The sequence below is a fragment of the Crocodylus siamensis genome, chromosome 5 (genome assembly GCF_052110815.1).
Source record: "Crocodylus siamensis isolate JL-2025a chromosome 5, ASM5211081v1, whole genome shotgun sequence".
Taxonomy (NCBI): domain Eukaryota; kingdom Metazoa; phylum Chordata; order Crocodylia; family Crocodylidae; genus Crocodylus; species Crocodylus siamensis.
In genome coordinates this window covers 152,688,606-152,704,050 of record NC_143399.1, presented here as the reverse complement: position 1 = coordinate 152,704,050, position 15,445 = coordinate 152,688,606, and the positions used below count along the sequence as shown (strand labels likewise).

Here is a 15,445-nt window from a genome sequence, read left to right as displayed (position 1 = left end):
TTTTTGCAAGTAAGAAAAACTTAATGACATCACTGATTATTTTGTATAAAAGTGCATTTTTAATGAACTGTCCTTATTAAAAGGTGCAATGCTTAAAAAAAAAAAAATCTTTAAGACTTGTCTGCAAAAGTACGCTTCTTATCCCTCCCTTTCACCCTAAAAAACATGGGGTACAATGACAGATTGAGGGGCGAGGGAGACACTGGCCTCTTCATGATAGCAAAGCATAACTAATAAAATATTCTTGCAGAAAAGACTGACTAGCAGCAGCTCAAGCTGGTCTGCTGGCTGCTTTACATGTGATTGGATTCTTCTGTATTCTCTAAAAATAGGTTACTACCATAGCAACCCTTGCATTACAAACAAATGTTAGCTCTGACATACAGTGAACTATGCTAAATGCAGATGTGCACGCATGATCACACAAGCGCCTCATGGAAAGTACAGTACACTGCTGCAATCTATAGAAATTGATTTTAGAACTATGGCTTCTACTAGAATCTAAATCTATTGCATCTAAACGTGTAAGCACAGGCCATTGTTAAACAGTGAGTTAAAATCATAACAGTTCCATTTAGCTTGGTTTATCATCTCAAGCTCAAACCCAGATGAAATCTTAAACAGAGACCACTGGAGTAAATTATTAGCAAAAAACACTAAAACTAAGGAAACAATGCTCCCCCCAACCCACAATTTTCTCCTTAAGTTAATTTTAAGAACTCTGTTTTTTAAAAGTATATATGCTGCATACATCTGCACATATTATATGTGAAGCCATATAATCTGCATCTTATGTAGCTGGATAGGACTCCAATTGTATATGGATTTCAAATATGAAGTTCTGAAGAAAAAGGCTGTTTAGTGACCTAAGACTTCCATGATTCAATATGTGCAATGTGTTGAGGGGGTGAGGAATGGGAAGAACTATCCAAGGCTTAAAATTTTTCCTCTTAAATCTAAAGCATGCTCAGAAGTTGCACTTTATTGTTTTACCTGATACTTCACAAAAGCACCCATGACAATCTCAGTTACCTTTATGCGCAACGTGACACAAGTCTTCTTGCATTTTAGAAAATTCCGCTGATGTTTCCAAGCCATCAGAGTAATTTTTCTCTTCCACAAAATCTATTGTAGACAAATTTGGATTGGAAGCATGCAGTCTCAGTGGGGCAGAAAATACTGAAGGCACCTATGAGAAGGACATGAACACGAACCTGTAATATTTTCTTCGTTGTAGTCATTGTCCACAGCATTTAAGCAAGGCTTAGGCAACAGCAATGGAAAAAAAGCTGTTGAGTAGCAACAGATTCCCATGTGGAGCACACATTTTGCAGAACGAAGTGGGAAGATAGTCATGCTCCAAGTTCCAAACTTAAAAGAGCTTTGGTAAAACATTAGATGAAGCATGAGTTTTGGCCTGGCAAAGTTTATAGAGACCCTCCTACAGATATGGACAAATATATGCTTTTAGCAGTTTCAAAAGAAGTCGAGGAGCTGCTGCTGCTACTCAGGAGGCCAACAGCTGTTGTGCTGTAACTGTTACAGCTGTAAAGAGGGGGGGGGAAATCACCCTAATTTTTACCCTCAGTGAAGCAATGTTAAAATTTGGAGCAGTTTTGCTACAGGCTCATGCAGGCATAAAAGTTGCAGTACAACCACCCCAGTAACAGCTTTCCCTCCTCTTTTGAAGCAAAGTGTACACTTCTCTATACCAGCTGTTCTCAAACTGTGGTCTGCAGACCACCACTGGTCCACAAGTTCCATTTAGGTGGTCCACAGAAAGGTTGCAGAACAATTAAGAATATCTGTACTTGTAAGGTAAGACTACTGATATTAAAATATAAGTCATGTGGTTTGATTTGTAGAATAAAAAAAAGGTTATTAAAGTAGTCCACTGAGACCCTCAGCAATTTTCAAGTGGTCCACGAAAAGAGAAAAGTTTGAGAACCACTGTTCTATACCCTCTATTGTACATTAGATCAGGGCGGACCAACTGGGGGTAAACACCCATCCCCTGTTCCTCCCATTGTTCCTGCTGCTGCTAGGGTTTTCAGGATCCCCCCCTGTCCCCTCCCTCTGAGACATGTTTCCTGTCTCTACCCTAGGTGGGAATAGTGGGGACTAGAGGGGTCCCTAGGGAGTCCATGTGGGGTGAACAGCCCTGCTTCAGATTATATAGCTACCCAACAATATGTCCGTCTATCCAATGGCTCCAGAAACCTAACCATTACTGTAGGATTTGCACAGGAGTGAACTTGAGGAAGAAGCCAATATTTTGATCTATTTTTATTATAAATCATACGGTCTGGTACCTAATTTTATCCATAACTTGACTAAGTAGGATTCAAATTCTAGCCCAAGGAAGGCTCAATAAGTTAAACACTTGAGAAGGGTGGACTAGGACAAGGGAAGATTTCAATTACCTGTAACATTCCCTTAGCATCTTTACTAATAGCTCTGGACCGCCATCTTCTGTGTGTCCTTTTTTCCTTTTTTGGACTTTCAAAAGATCCACCCTTTAAAAACCATCAGGAATGAGAACCATATTAAAGGGTTATAAAACTAATGACAAGAAGAAATGCATCAACACCTCTACAGATATAATTTTTCACAGCTGACCTGTATAACATTTATAGCAGGTGCTGAATAGGTTCTGTGGAGAACTTCCATGCTCTGCAACAGCTGGCTCATTTCCAGTAAATATGTGTGACAATGAGAGAGGTCTGTTTGGAACAAAAACATATTTTCAGTTGCTCCCAAGAAATGAAGACACAAAATAATTATCGTGTGCAGATGAAGTCATATTTTAGTGCACACTTATATTCAGCATCACTCACTTAAAAGAAATGATTAGAAAACTCACATAGCTTTCTACTTCTAGGCTCACATATGGCACCCAACAAAAGTAATCATCCACTGACAACTATTCTGTACAAAACAGGATTTCTCATGTTAGGTCTAGTTTGTAGGAGACAGGCACCAGCAGCACAAATATTAGGAACATTCAGAACCAGTCTACCTTCTTATTAGAGAAGACGACGATGTCACAAGACTGAATCTGTATTATTCAGTCACTCCTAATCCTAAATCAAAATCCATCAAAGGAGTAAACTTCTGCAATTGCTATCTGTGCTGTACCCATTCTACAGGGAAACCATTTCAAAAGAACTTCACATTGTAAAACAATAAAATATGAGCAATACCATTCCTATGTATTAAGATCTAAATTTTCTAAAATGATTAGTGATTTTAGATGCTTCAGTTTTGAGTACCCAACCTGAAACATCTTAAAGCCTGACAAAGTTATAGGCAGATTCCTAAAACTACATTAAAAACAAACAAACAAACTAAAATCAGGCTGTTCTGAGAGATTTCACGTTAGACCTCCAAAAGTTGAGGGGAAAGGGGGGAAAAAAAACAAACAAACAAACACCTCACTCTTCCATTGAGAAATACGGAAATAATTCATTTAAAAAAAACACTTCAACCAATTGCAGAAATCAATATATATTACACACACAGTTAATTTCAGTAACAGTTGGGAAACCTAAAAAACCTTTCAATGTTCCTGTTGATAACATTACCTCTTGAGCATTTTTCCATATCCTCAGAAGACTGTAGCCAAGAAGGTATCCTGGACTCACTACTTGTACAGGAAAATGATAAACTGCTTCCAGTTTGCACTGAATTCTGTTTTGTTATGCTCCCTGCCTGTTCCAAAGAAACAAGAATGAATTATTAAGATACAGTAAAAGTTCCATGAACTGGCACACTCTGTTAACTGGCATGCTGACTTGTAAGGTAAAATGAAACTGGAAGTGCCCACTGTGGCACTTCCAGCTTCACCAAGCCCCCATGGCCCAGGGCAAGGCAGCCTGTGCTGCCAAGCCCCCATGGCCTCGGGACATAACAGGCTGCGCGGGGCCCGCTTCCCTGTCCCGCGGGGCCCACAGGGCCTGCAGGAGGGGCAGCAATGCCCCAGACGTGGCAGGAGAAGCGGCGGCCCAAACAGGCAAGGATGCCTGTTCGGGCCGCACAATTAACTGGCATATTTTGTTATCTGGCATCCCCCATTCCCAGGGGATGCCAGATAACAGAGCTTTTACTGTACAAAATTTTTTGTGATAACTTGCAGATGCCAAAATCCAGATTCAAAAGCTAAGAGCACCAGTTAAGAGGAAGAGATAGGCATACCATTATTTAGCAACAGTCTGGTTAGACAGTTCTATAATCAAAATGTGGAAAGTGGAGCTAACTACTGACCACCACCAATAGTAAAGCAAACACTGAAGAAATCACTGGATTTAAAACAATACATAATTCTGCAGACTGGTTAAGGAAAATTAAAAAATTCACCTAGCAAAACATTAGCCTTTAAAGTTCCCCTTCTCATCCGAAGGGGTAAAAAAAACAAGGAGGGGAGGTACAATTTAAGTGCAATATGCAAATACCGGTTAGAAACTTTAACAGGGGGAGGAGTTAGTTATTTGGAGGACCAACTAATGCTTATATTTCATTAATAAGGATCTTGTATGATTGTCCTTGATATAAATTACAAATAATTAACTGTATCACCTGTTTTCAGCAAAAGCCACTAGGAGGAGATAACTCAGGAAATGGTTTCCAATAGAAAGGCCCACAACTGAATAATTGGTATCCCGCACTAATGGACTGTAAGTGGTTTATAATGCTATTATCTTAGCTAGAATAAGTACAGGTGATATCCTTATTCATGCAAGTACTTAACGATTTGCGGGGATTTTAGTAATCTTTTTATCCCACAATAGTACCTTGTATCAGCAAATTCAATGGGATATTTCATAAAGGATTTCTTTTTAATCAGTTTTGAAAACATTTCATTTGATATGTCATCCTTTATTTGGGTATTAGAAGAAAGGTTAAATATGTGCTACAGCCACTTCCAATCAGGTATCTCTCTCTCTGCCATTTTTTGCATTCTCTTCTATGCCTCGATAATAATTTTTTGTTTAGTCTTTTCTTACATACGATGAAAGCTTCGAGATGAAGGATAGGATAAAATGTAAACATAGTATCTATTGATGTATATACTTTTATACATAAATATACAGAAAACCCTCATTATTTGCGGGTTCAGCATTCACTGTTTCAAATATTTGCGAAAGCCAAACCCACATTTTAAATACACTTTATACACTTCCAAGAGCTCCTCGGGAGCTCTGCATTTGCTGCTGCTGTGCTCCTGCTGCCGCGCTCCCGCTGCCACCGTACCGCCCCAGCTGCCGAGGGCACTACATTCATGAACAGAGTGCCTTATTCACAGATTTCACCATTCGCGGAGGATACGAGAATGTATCTCCCACGAATGGTGAAGGTCGCCTGTATTGTATACTTTCAGGGTACAGTAGTAGAGTAGTTAAGATACCTTACTAAATTCCAGAGGTGCAGGTAAACCCCCCCCACAAAAAAACCTCATTTCAGCCTTGTGCTAGAGGCTGCCTCATTTTAAGTGGGTATCTGGTCATTCAGATCCATCAGTCAGTCAAAGGCAGCCACAACTTATTTTGACCACATCACTTTTGTGTCACCGTCTACAGAAACGGATGTGCCTTGTCCACTCCAGTTGAATGTCTGCCAAGATCAAGCAGACTAACTCCTAATTTGTTATCATACAATAACACAATTTGGTATTATACTACAACAAGTATCAATTAGATTTTATCACTAGAAATTTTATCACTAGAAAATTTGTGTAGTTTATCTACTAACTGTTCCTCTATTTCACTGCTGTAGTATAAAAGAACCTGCAGTTTGCTTTCTAATTCAAACAATTTTCATAGATTTCAGGGACACTAGAGGCTGGAAAGGACTTCACCAGATCATCGGATCCAGCCCCCTGCCATGGGTGGGAAGTCAGCTGGGATGAAGTGACCCCAGCAAGAAAAATCTAGCAGTTTTTTGAAGGAGTCCAGGGTTGGTGCTTGCACCACCTCTGGGGGGAGTTTCTTTAGACTCTGGACACACGCACCATAAAGAACTTTTTTCTTATATCCAATCTAAAGCGGACTTCCTTTAGTTTATGGCCATTAGACCTTGTTATCCCTTGGGGAGCTCTGGTGAACAGATGTTCTCCCAGGTCCTGATGAATTCCTCTTACGAAGCTGTAGGCTGCCACCAAGTCCCCCCTAAGCCTTCTCTTTTCCAGTCTGAAGAGTCTGAAGTTCCTCAGCCTCTCCTTGTACAGCCTTCCCTCCAGGCCATGGATCATACAAGTGTCTCTCCTCTGGATTCTCTCAAGCTTTTCCACATCCTCCCTGAAGCAGGGGACCCAAAACTGGATGCTGTACTCCAACGGCAGTCTCACCAGGGCTGAGAAAAGTGGGAGGATGAGTTCCCTGGTTTTGCTTGAGATGTATCAGTGGATGCATGCCAGGGTTTGGTTAGCTTTGCCTGCCGCTGCATCACATCAGAAGCTCATATTCATCTTGTGGTCAATCAAGACCCAAGTCCCTTTCAGTCATGGTGCTAGTGAGTGTAGCACTGCCGAGCCTGCAAGTATGCTGAGGGTTCTTCCTACCGAGGTGCAGCACCTTGCATTTCTCTGCATTGGAGGCCACCTTGAGAGTGTATCCAAGTTGGCCTGTACTCCCAGCCTGTCCTGCAGTGTGACGGCCCTCCCCTATAATTTGGTATCGTCCACATCTGACTCTCGAATCTAGATCATTGATGAAAGAGTAGTGGCCTGAGTACCGAGCTCTGAGGGACTCCACTGGAAACCCTGCGCCACACTGATTTGCTCCCTTCAACTAGTACTCTTTGGGTCCAACCCCATAGCCAGCTGCTTAGCCATTTTCAAAACAACAAAAATTCAAACAACAATTTTCCATACCTTTTGCAATATAAACAGATTGAGTTTGTAAAGATGCATATCACCTTTGTAAAACACATTCCACGTTGGCTTCTCAAAGACCATTCATAAAGCATCCTACCTCCATTTTAAAACTTTACATGTAAATGAAGGGGAAAAAATTCCCCCCCCCACCAAGTGCATGGTGGTATGCGAGTTTGGGGGAGGCCTTAAGAAAACGTTTCTAGGAGTTCTGCCTACCAAGACATTCCAACTAGCAAAGAGCATGTTAGCCCTCACACAATACAGTCAAGATACATACATTTATGAAAAGAAAAAAAAATATATATATATATAACAGAGCTACTGAGTCCTAAAGCAGATTTAGTGCAATGCTCACTTGTATGATTTGTAAGAGAAGTGATAGGTCAGATCCTCAGGTGAATGAAGCTGGGATACATCTGCTGTGGAGCTGTAGCAATTAACAGTAGCTTAGGAACTGACACTTTCATATGAAAATATGGGGGAAGTTCAGCTTCTTTGTAGTGCAAATCTATATTTCATAAGCCTACTTGTTTAATATCCTATATTAAAACAAAGAATGGTTACTTACCTTAGTAACTGCAGTTTTTTGTGCTTCAACTCTTGAAGCACATATGTATGAAACCAGAATCCTTTAGGCAGCAATGTGTATCTTCAGGCTCCCCACCTCAGCAGAGCTCAGTGTGACACCATATGCATGCCAATCACAAAGAAATGCTGCTATAGCTAGAAGTTCATATCTGCAGAGCACGGGTAGCATGTCTCAGCATTGATCTGCTTGGTGTCGTACAAATATACCCAGAGAAACCACATTCTTATGAAACATAGTATGGGGAGCCTGAGAAAAGGGCCTGAATCTCTCCTCCTCTCTGAGCTGATGCAATGATCACATACATAAGTAATTCAGGGCATACATTGCCAAGGGATCAGAAGGGGGACTCAGCCTTGCTAATACTATAAGGAGATTCCAGCAAGGGAAGTTCCAAACTGGAGGGGAAAACATGAAATGAAGAAAAGAAAAAGAGGGAAAACAAAAAAGCAAAACAAAACAGAAACACACAATAGGCTACCAGATAAGAAGATATTGCTCTTAGATGTATTCTGATGAAAGGGACAGAAAATTAAAGATATTTTCAGGATCAACTGATTATCAAATATTGATAAAATGAATGTTCAAGGGAAACAGCTGATGCCAAGATAATTAAAAAGTCCCTTCCACTTAACTTTGAGAGTCAGTCTAGCTGAGGCTTTTCTGCTTCAAGCTTCAGTTAAATAGCTTATTATTTCAGCAGATGTTAACTAGTCAACATTCAGGTTCAGGATGCAGTAGTTTATTCTGCAAAATGATGTCAAGCAAGAAGTCTTCTGGTTGTATTGAAAAATTCGTCAGATCTTAACACTGGCACTGCTCAGTCTGTTCTAGTGCTATCACTCAATCATCAGTCCTACAGGTCATCCCACAACCCTCAGGATCATGAGGGTCAGTGAAGAGCATGCACTGGGTTTCAGGAAGTCTGAGAGGGTAGGTCCTCTGGAACAAATTAGATACTTGCTGGGATCTGGCAAACCACTGTATCTGGGAATCTCCACATGGAAAAATGGTTTTCTTGGACTAAATGTTTGACAGGCTATGCATGAATTTATGAGAAATGTCTGCCGATCCAATTTAGCAAGGTGTTCCAGAGACTGAATGTGCAGAGTTGGTGGCATGGCCGCATTTAGGCTATATCACCACTAGGTTCTTAGTGATGTCCTTGGGTAGGTTTGAGCTGGTTGCTAAAGCTTATGGTTTCCAGGAAATATTCCAGATAACAGTAAGCACCCACTGACCTCGGATTTAATTCTGTTCCTTACGCACTTAACGCTTTGAGCCTGAACCTCTGTTGACATTAAGGACCACAGACACAAGGACCTTTAGGGTAAGACAGCAATGGTTTGGAACAGGCTAAAGTATTCCTTACATAATATCCAAGACTGCTTGAGGTAATCCCAGTCCAGGACTCCAAAATGTAAGAAGTGGTTGCCTGAGCATGTGAAAGGATTAAAAAGGGAAAAAGATCTCAGGTAATTCTGTTGGGCTCTTGTGACTGATGTCAGATCTGCTGCCCAGTACAAGGTCCACATTGAGGCAGCTTACACAGTTAAGGAACCCTCTTTCGGGGAGCTACTTTTGTTCTTTTCTTGCAGCTCAGAGGCATCAGCCCCCAAACACTAGTACTGGTCAGAGAAGTAGCCCAGTGAATGCAGAATTTCTCTAAATAACATTTTTTTTTAAGGAATGGAAGCGTTTTGATCATCCTAGAATTAAAATTTTGCTACCTTTATATCAAGTGTTAAGGAACACTGCTCTGAAACAGCTGATAAGGCAGTAACAGTGTTCTTGATATTAAGGATGAAGGGGTTTTAAACCCAAAAGCTTGCTATAAATTTTTCCAACCATTTAAGTTGGTCTAATAAAAGATATCATATTCACTCAAAGAACCGTGTCTGCCTATGTCCCGAGACCAACACAGCTACAACCTACACCCCTGATATTAAAGATACATTTATGCTTTTTGTCCCCAGAGTGCCTGGTGATGGATGTTCTTTTGTAAGCCCCTCCACTTCTGCTTGCTGGTACCAACATAGAAAAAGGGAGTGAAGCTACTTTAGAGGGTATCCCACTGTGAGGACACCTGCGTCCTCTGCTTTCAGCATGTGGCTGCAGAGGAAGGTGGAGGCACCCTCCCCCCCCGAATGGCTTCACTGCTGCATTTCAGATTTTGGTGTGCAAGCTGAAGGTGGTCACAGTGGCATGCAGTATAACATCCCGAAACATTCTGGACCAGCCAAAGCTCCAAGTACCAACGGACCTACTGCTGAGATAGATGCCAAGTGACATACAGTCCATTCATTTAGTAGTACTGCTGAAGACGCCTCAGTAATGGGTACCAGGATACTAAAAATGTTTTGTCCGTCTCTTGACCCTTAGGAAGTTAAAAGCTTAAGGACTACTGTTCCTTGGCTTGGTAGGCATTGGAGAAGGTGACCTGAGATTATCTCCTCCCTGGAACAATGCCCCTTTTCTGCCAAGTCAGAGGTCATTGAAGTCTCCATCAGGAGGTGGACAACTGGATGTCATACTACATGTAATCCAGGAATTTGGGGTGGAATGTCTGCTCACTAGGGTATTAAATGGGGGGGGACTGAGGAGATGACCGTGTTCCAGCTGATCTTTCCGGCAGCAGCTAAGGATGTTCTTATAGAACTCTAAAGGAGGAATGATTTCAGACAGACTTCTGTAGCTTGTGAAAGACTCTTTGAAGAGGAGTGATACTCAGAAATCAGGCCTTCTCCTAGGCACCTGAATCAGCCATCCTTAAACAGGCACCAAAGCTCCACATGAGAGACCAGTTTTGAATTCCAGATCCTTAACTTCTACCTTGTTACTAGCACTCTGCATAGAGGGATAATGTCTGAACTAATTCAAAATTAAGTTAATGGAAGTATTTTGTAGCTATTAGAATTAACTTGTTAGCAAGAGCACACTAGCAGTGTGCTGAGAAGCAGAGGGATGCTGCAGGGGTTCTCTTTTTGCTACCACAGGCAGCATGGAGGATCTGAGGGACAGTTAGATTGACTCTGCTCTTTATGCCCTTGAGTGAGGGTTGGGGGACAAGTATACAGCCCAGAATGCAGCCAGGGACACTGCTGGTCAAATGAATTCAGACTTGTGGAATCCAAAGCACCAAGAGCAGAAGCCACAGGGATAACACACACAAGAGGAGACACTCCCATGTCAAGTGGCAATTATGCTTTATAGCATTATCATTGTTCCTGCATGCTTTTAAGGAAAACAGCCTTTGCTGCTGCAATAGCTAGTTGCTAACAGTTTGTAGTTCTTACACCAATTTATTAAACATCTTAATGTTTTAATATTATAGAACAGGGGTTTTTTAAAATCAGGATAAAAGGAGAAACTGAAGTTTGGTTTAAAGCCAACAGAATGCTGTCCTGAGAACAAAACTCATGCACAAAGGCTTCCTGTACGTATTCCATTTGTTAATAGAGATTGGAATAGAGTAACTGTTGACAGGAGGCAAAAGTATAATTTTATTTTCATAATGTTTATACAAGTAATATTATACCATATTTACCCAAATATAAGATGACCCCCCAATAATTAGATTGTATATAAGGAAAATTTATAAATGTACTACAGTTTTTCAGGTATAGAATCTAATTATTGGAGGGTTCCTTTGAATTTGTCTCCCTCCCACTGCTACAACAAGGAAAATAAATCTGGGGTGGGTTCCTTGTCCTCTGCCTCCCAATTTCTTCCTCCTACAGCTCCTTCTCCCTTCCTTACTGTCACAGCCTGCTCTCCCTGAACACATGGAAGTGAGGGGCAAATCTGAAAACACCAACCTTGAAATAAACATACCTGCAGTCCTTTGCTTATATTCATATTACTATTTGCATGCAGGCAAATTACTACAGGTACCCATAGACTTCATCCGTCGTTCACCCAGAATTGATGCACTGTGCCTTTTTGGTGCAAGTTTTAGCACAATACATTTTTAAGCAGCACTTCTATACCTACTTACATATAGTACAAAGTATATATGCAAATATTAGATAGTATAAAAACCCATGATATTAGTCCAAAGCCAAAAGGATAATGATTTACCATATAGTTCATTGGGTTAGACCCAACAGAGACAACAGCATTTCAAGCCATGGGACCCCTCAGCTCAGCTATACTCAGTACTTGTGTATACTCCAGGTACATCCCACCCCCACAAAGGATCCATGCGCCAGTTAGCTCAGTGTTCTTGTCATGTGTCCTGGGATCCTCCAACAATTTATATGCAGATGAGACTCTGGGCAACCTTCCAACTCCACCTCATGGAGGGCAGGGCCATGCTAATTATGTGCAACAGGCTGAGAGAAGGTGCAGCAAGCATTCTCATCTGCATTTTTGGCACTCAAGGAGGATGCCGGGGCTTGCTCCAGCCTCTCCAGCTGCCAGCCTTTTATTGCAGTGCCTCCAGGCACAGTGCACATTCCCTCCTGGGGGAGGGACTGCTTGTGGTTCTTTTTTTCTTAAGGGCTACACAAAAAAAGACTCCCATCAGCATCTCAGCTTTTTTGCCCAAGATCAATGTTAACATTATATTTTCTGTAACTTAGTTGCATTCCCCTCCTCACTTCCATCCCTCTTATGTTAGTCCCTCACTCGGGTGCTCTGTATTTCCCTTATGGTTTTATCATCTTTTTGGTTCATGATTCTTAACATCTACTAATAAAATTCAACCTTTCTGGCACCAAGAGGATGTCAGGGCTGGTTTTGGCCTTCCCAGTGCTGGCCTGGTATTTCAGTACCTCCAGGTGTGGTGCCAGTTCCCTGTGGAGGGAACACCCACTAATTGTTAAGGGTCACGCACACAAAAGTGTTTCCATCAATACATTTGCTCAATATGGGCTGAGTGTTTCATAGTCGTATTCAGAGTTGGCTGCATTTAATCAACTTCCTGTTGGTAGCAGTTGAGTGACAGACAATTCATTTAATGAGGTTTTTCCTTGCTTGCAAATATAAGATAAGGTGCTTTCCCACTATGTTGATATCTCCCCACTCCCACAAGTAAATATGGTAACTTTGAAACTGTTGATCATTTAAAAGTATTTTAAATGCTGAGAAGCATAACCTATAAAACTAGACAATTTCACAATTTCCATTTTAAAGTAAATCTCCCAATGAAATTTGTGGTTAAAAGTCTTGCATACCAATAGAGAAATCAAACTGAATTAATTCCTAATAAAAACCATCATCTAAATTATAATTATTACCTTTCTACTTGAAGTAGAGTCAAATGCACTAGGGACAGAGTCTGTGGTAGATGCTGGGAAAAAATGATTATTGACATCAAGTGGAAACATGGAGATTTCATTTTGACGATACATTCTGTGGTGACGAAGTTTTGCTACCCATTCATCAAATACTTCCTGAGATTTCACCTACAGAATACAATATTTAATTAAATAGGAAGCCATAATTCAATTTAAAACTACTATTCAAACCTATTTTTTGTTACAACATGGTCATGCTGCATTCTCAATACTTGGCAGATAATAAAGTTCTCTCAAATATTTCTATTAAGCACTATGTTTCATTATCTTGAATCTGATGCAATAGTTGAGACAGTAAATTCAAGACAAAAAGGCACAAGTTTAGGAAACCACTTAAATACTTAAGTCTGTCCTTCTGTAGAACTACACTTCAGCACTTGCTTAGGTACTGAAAAGCATACTTTCTTAAAATTTATACCTAATATTGTACTTTTACATAAACCTTGTAAACCTGTCTCTTAAAATACACTCAACTTAAATCCAGAGAGGCATGGCAGAATTAACTCTGCATGCAAACTATACAGGAAAAATAGAGTGAGTTTATGGTTTCACATGAAAACTGCTTTATTTTTAAGGAGTAACCAAGACTTTCAATCTTAAATACTTGTAAGTTAGTGTTTATTTTAAAAAAGCCATATAAAAAATTTACACATCTTAAGTTAAATTTATACTATTAGATAAAACTTTAAATTTTATCAGTGTAAAAATGCAAGATATTCTTCATAGATAAAAATGAATACATAATTAAAAAGATAAAGCTATCCTATTAATAACATGCATTAATAAGATGAATCCTGTAACATAGTTTACACTCTGATATAATGATATTTACTTGAGGGCACTGCCATACCATTTAACTACTCTGATCCATCTCCTCCTTTCACACATTCATCTCTCAAAAAGGGTAATTAAGTATATAAAAAAAAAGATCATCAACCATGAGTCAGTCCTTGCATCTCTCAAGCTTCCATTTTGAGAAAGCCTTTATGGCTGCGATAACTTCTACAAACTAAATGCAATAGTACAAATGAGGCCACTTATCTCCCAGTAAATGAGGCACTTCACTTTGCAGCAAACTGTGAAGTTTGGTTATGTTAAGACATGTTTTATGCAATGTCTTAAGACATTTATTAAGACATAAATTAACCACCATTTTCAACCCTAATTATTATAACGGCCACACAAGTGCATACATAAACAAAGTTACGTCCATTTCACAGCTTTTTAATTTTTACAGCTTAATTGGAACACTATTGCCTTATTTTCAGGGGTTGGTAACCGACGGCCTGTGGGCTAAATCCAGCTCATGGAGCCATTGGATCTAGCATGCAGAACTGGTACTTCAGCCGCATTTGGCAGTCAGGACTTTGTACACACTGTTCTGACCAGGAGCTTTTCTGTGCCACACCACAAGGAGAAGCAGTGGCAGTATCCTAGCGCCAGTCTGTCTCAGACTCAAGCCTGGACTTGCCATCCTGCTGCCAGGAAAGGTTGCTAACTGCCGCCTTATAGAGTTACCTTCAGATGGTATATATGCTCTTCAGTATCCAAATCTATGCATTTTGTGGATTTCTTTACAGACATCACTGAAAGTCCAACATCAATGCAGCCATGAAGCTTCCCCCTCTCTATCTGCAATAAACATTTTACACAAATAATTAGTATTCATGTTCTGTGGTAGCTTAAGAAAATAGATTATTAATAGGACAGGAGGGAGGTCCATTCTTTTATCCTCAGCCTGAAATTTGGGAATTCTGGACTTACCCTTCTTTTTCCTAACAGTACACAAGTCCTGGTATTTCAAATCATTTAAACTATAACCCCCCACCCCCCAGACACACACACACACTTTAGGGTGAGGATACTTACATCAGCTTGACACTTGGAATATTTCAAAATTCCTCCAGCCAAGAAGAAGTATCTCTGTAATCAGGAAAATGCAAAGATAAACCTTAACAAATGCGCAGAAGTATAGAGATTATTTACATGTTAACCATTTTTTTTTTTAACAATGGGCAACACCATTTAAATGACCAAAAGCCTTAAAAGAGATTTTTTTCCTACCTTGTGCCAGCCTTTTAGGGGCCATTTTCTCTTTTTCAACAAGTAGCCTTCCTGTTTCTGTGGCTCCAGGGTGCAATTCACAACTCCCCGCAATCCTTCTATAATTTCCCAGCTGTCCTGTTTAAAAATAAATAAGATAAAAATCAGGTTATGATTTTCCATTTAGGTATTAGTGTTTGTTATAAGTAATGACCTGGGAATGGAGCCTAAAAGGAAGAAGACCGGGATCTTAGCTTGAAGGTAGACCAGGAAAGAGTCTGCAAAAACTTAAATCTAGTCAGTCCAGTAATTATGCTACATGCTAAAAAAACACAACAGAAAACAAAATGACAAGTAATGAGATCAGGTTCTCTCCTATACTGAGATGCATAATATAAACTGAATGCTGTGCAGTTTTCCTGACATGTCTCACTGAACATATGTGCTCACCAGATTTATTTAGAGATCACGAAAGTTACAGGGTAACTACAGTTTAATATTATATTGATAATATCAATCATATTGATGTCAGCAGTGGGGGGAGGAAAATAAAAAAGGTATCTTTTCTGAGCATTATTTCCTATAAAGACAGGGAACAAAAACTTGCTTTCAGTCAGTAACACAAAAGATTTTCTCTCTCAAAAA

At 40.1% G+C, this 15,445-nt stretch overlaps 1 protein-coding gene across 7 annotated transcripts in view; it reads right to left on the bottom strand.

Annotated features, from left to right (window-relative positions):
* The window catches only part of OSBPL3 (oxysterol binding protein like 3), a 164,563-nt gene that overhangs the window by 56,808 nt on the left and 92,310 nt on the right, over positions 1-15,445 (bottom strand). For all 7 annotated transcript variants that reach the window (XM_090046740.1, XM_090046737.1, XM_090046739.1 and 4 more), the window contains 8 exons: positions 14,822-14,938; positions 14,627-14,680; positions 14,276-14,389; positions 12,698-12,865; positions 3,585-3,711; positions 2,620-2,723; positions 2,424-2,516; positions 1,033-1,189 (listed from right to left, as the gene is read on the bottom strand). In XM_090046740.1, the coding sequence (XP_089902866.1) occupies positions 1,033-1,189; positions 2,424-2,516; positions 2,620-2,723; positions 3,585-3,711; positions 12,698-12,865; positions 14,276-14,389; positions 14,627-14,680; positions 14,822-14,938 (934 nt within the window). The remainder of the gene's footprint in view (positions 1-1,032; positions 1,190-2,423; positions 2,517-2,619; positions 2,724-3,584; positions 3,712-12,697; positions 12,866-14,275; positions 14,390-14,626; positions 14,681-14,821; positions 14,939-15,445) is intronic.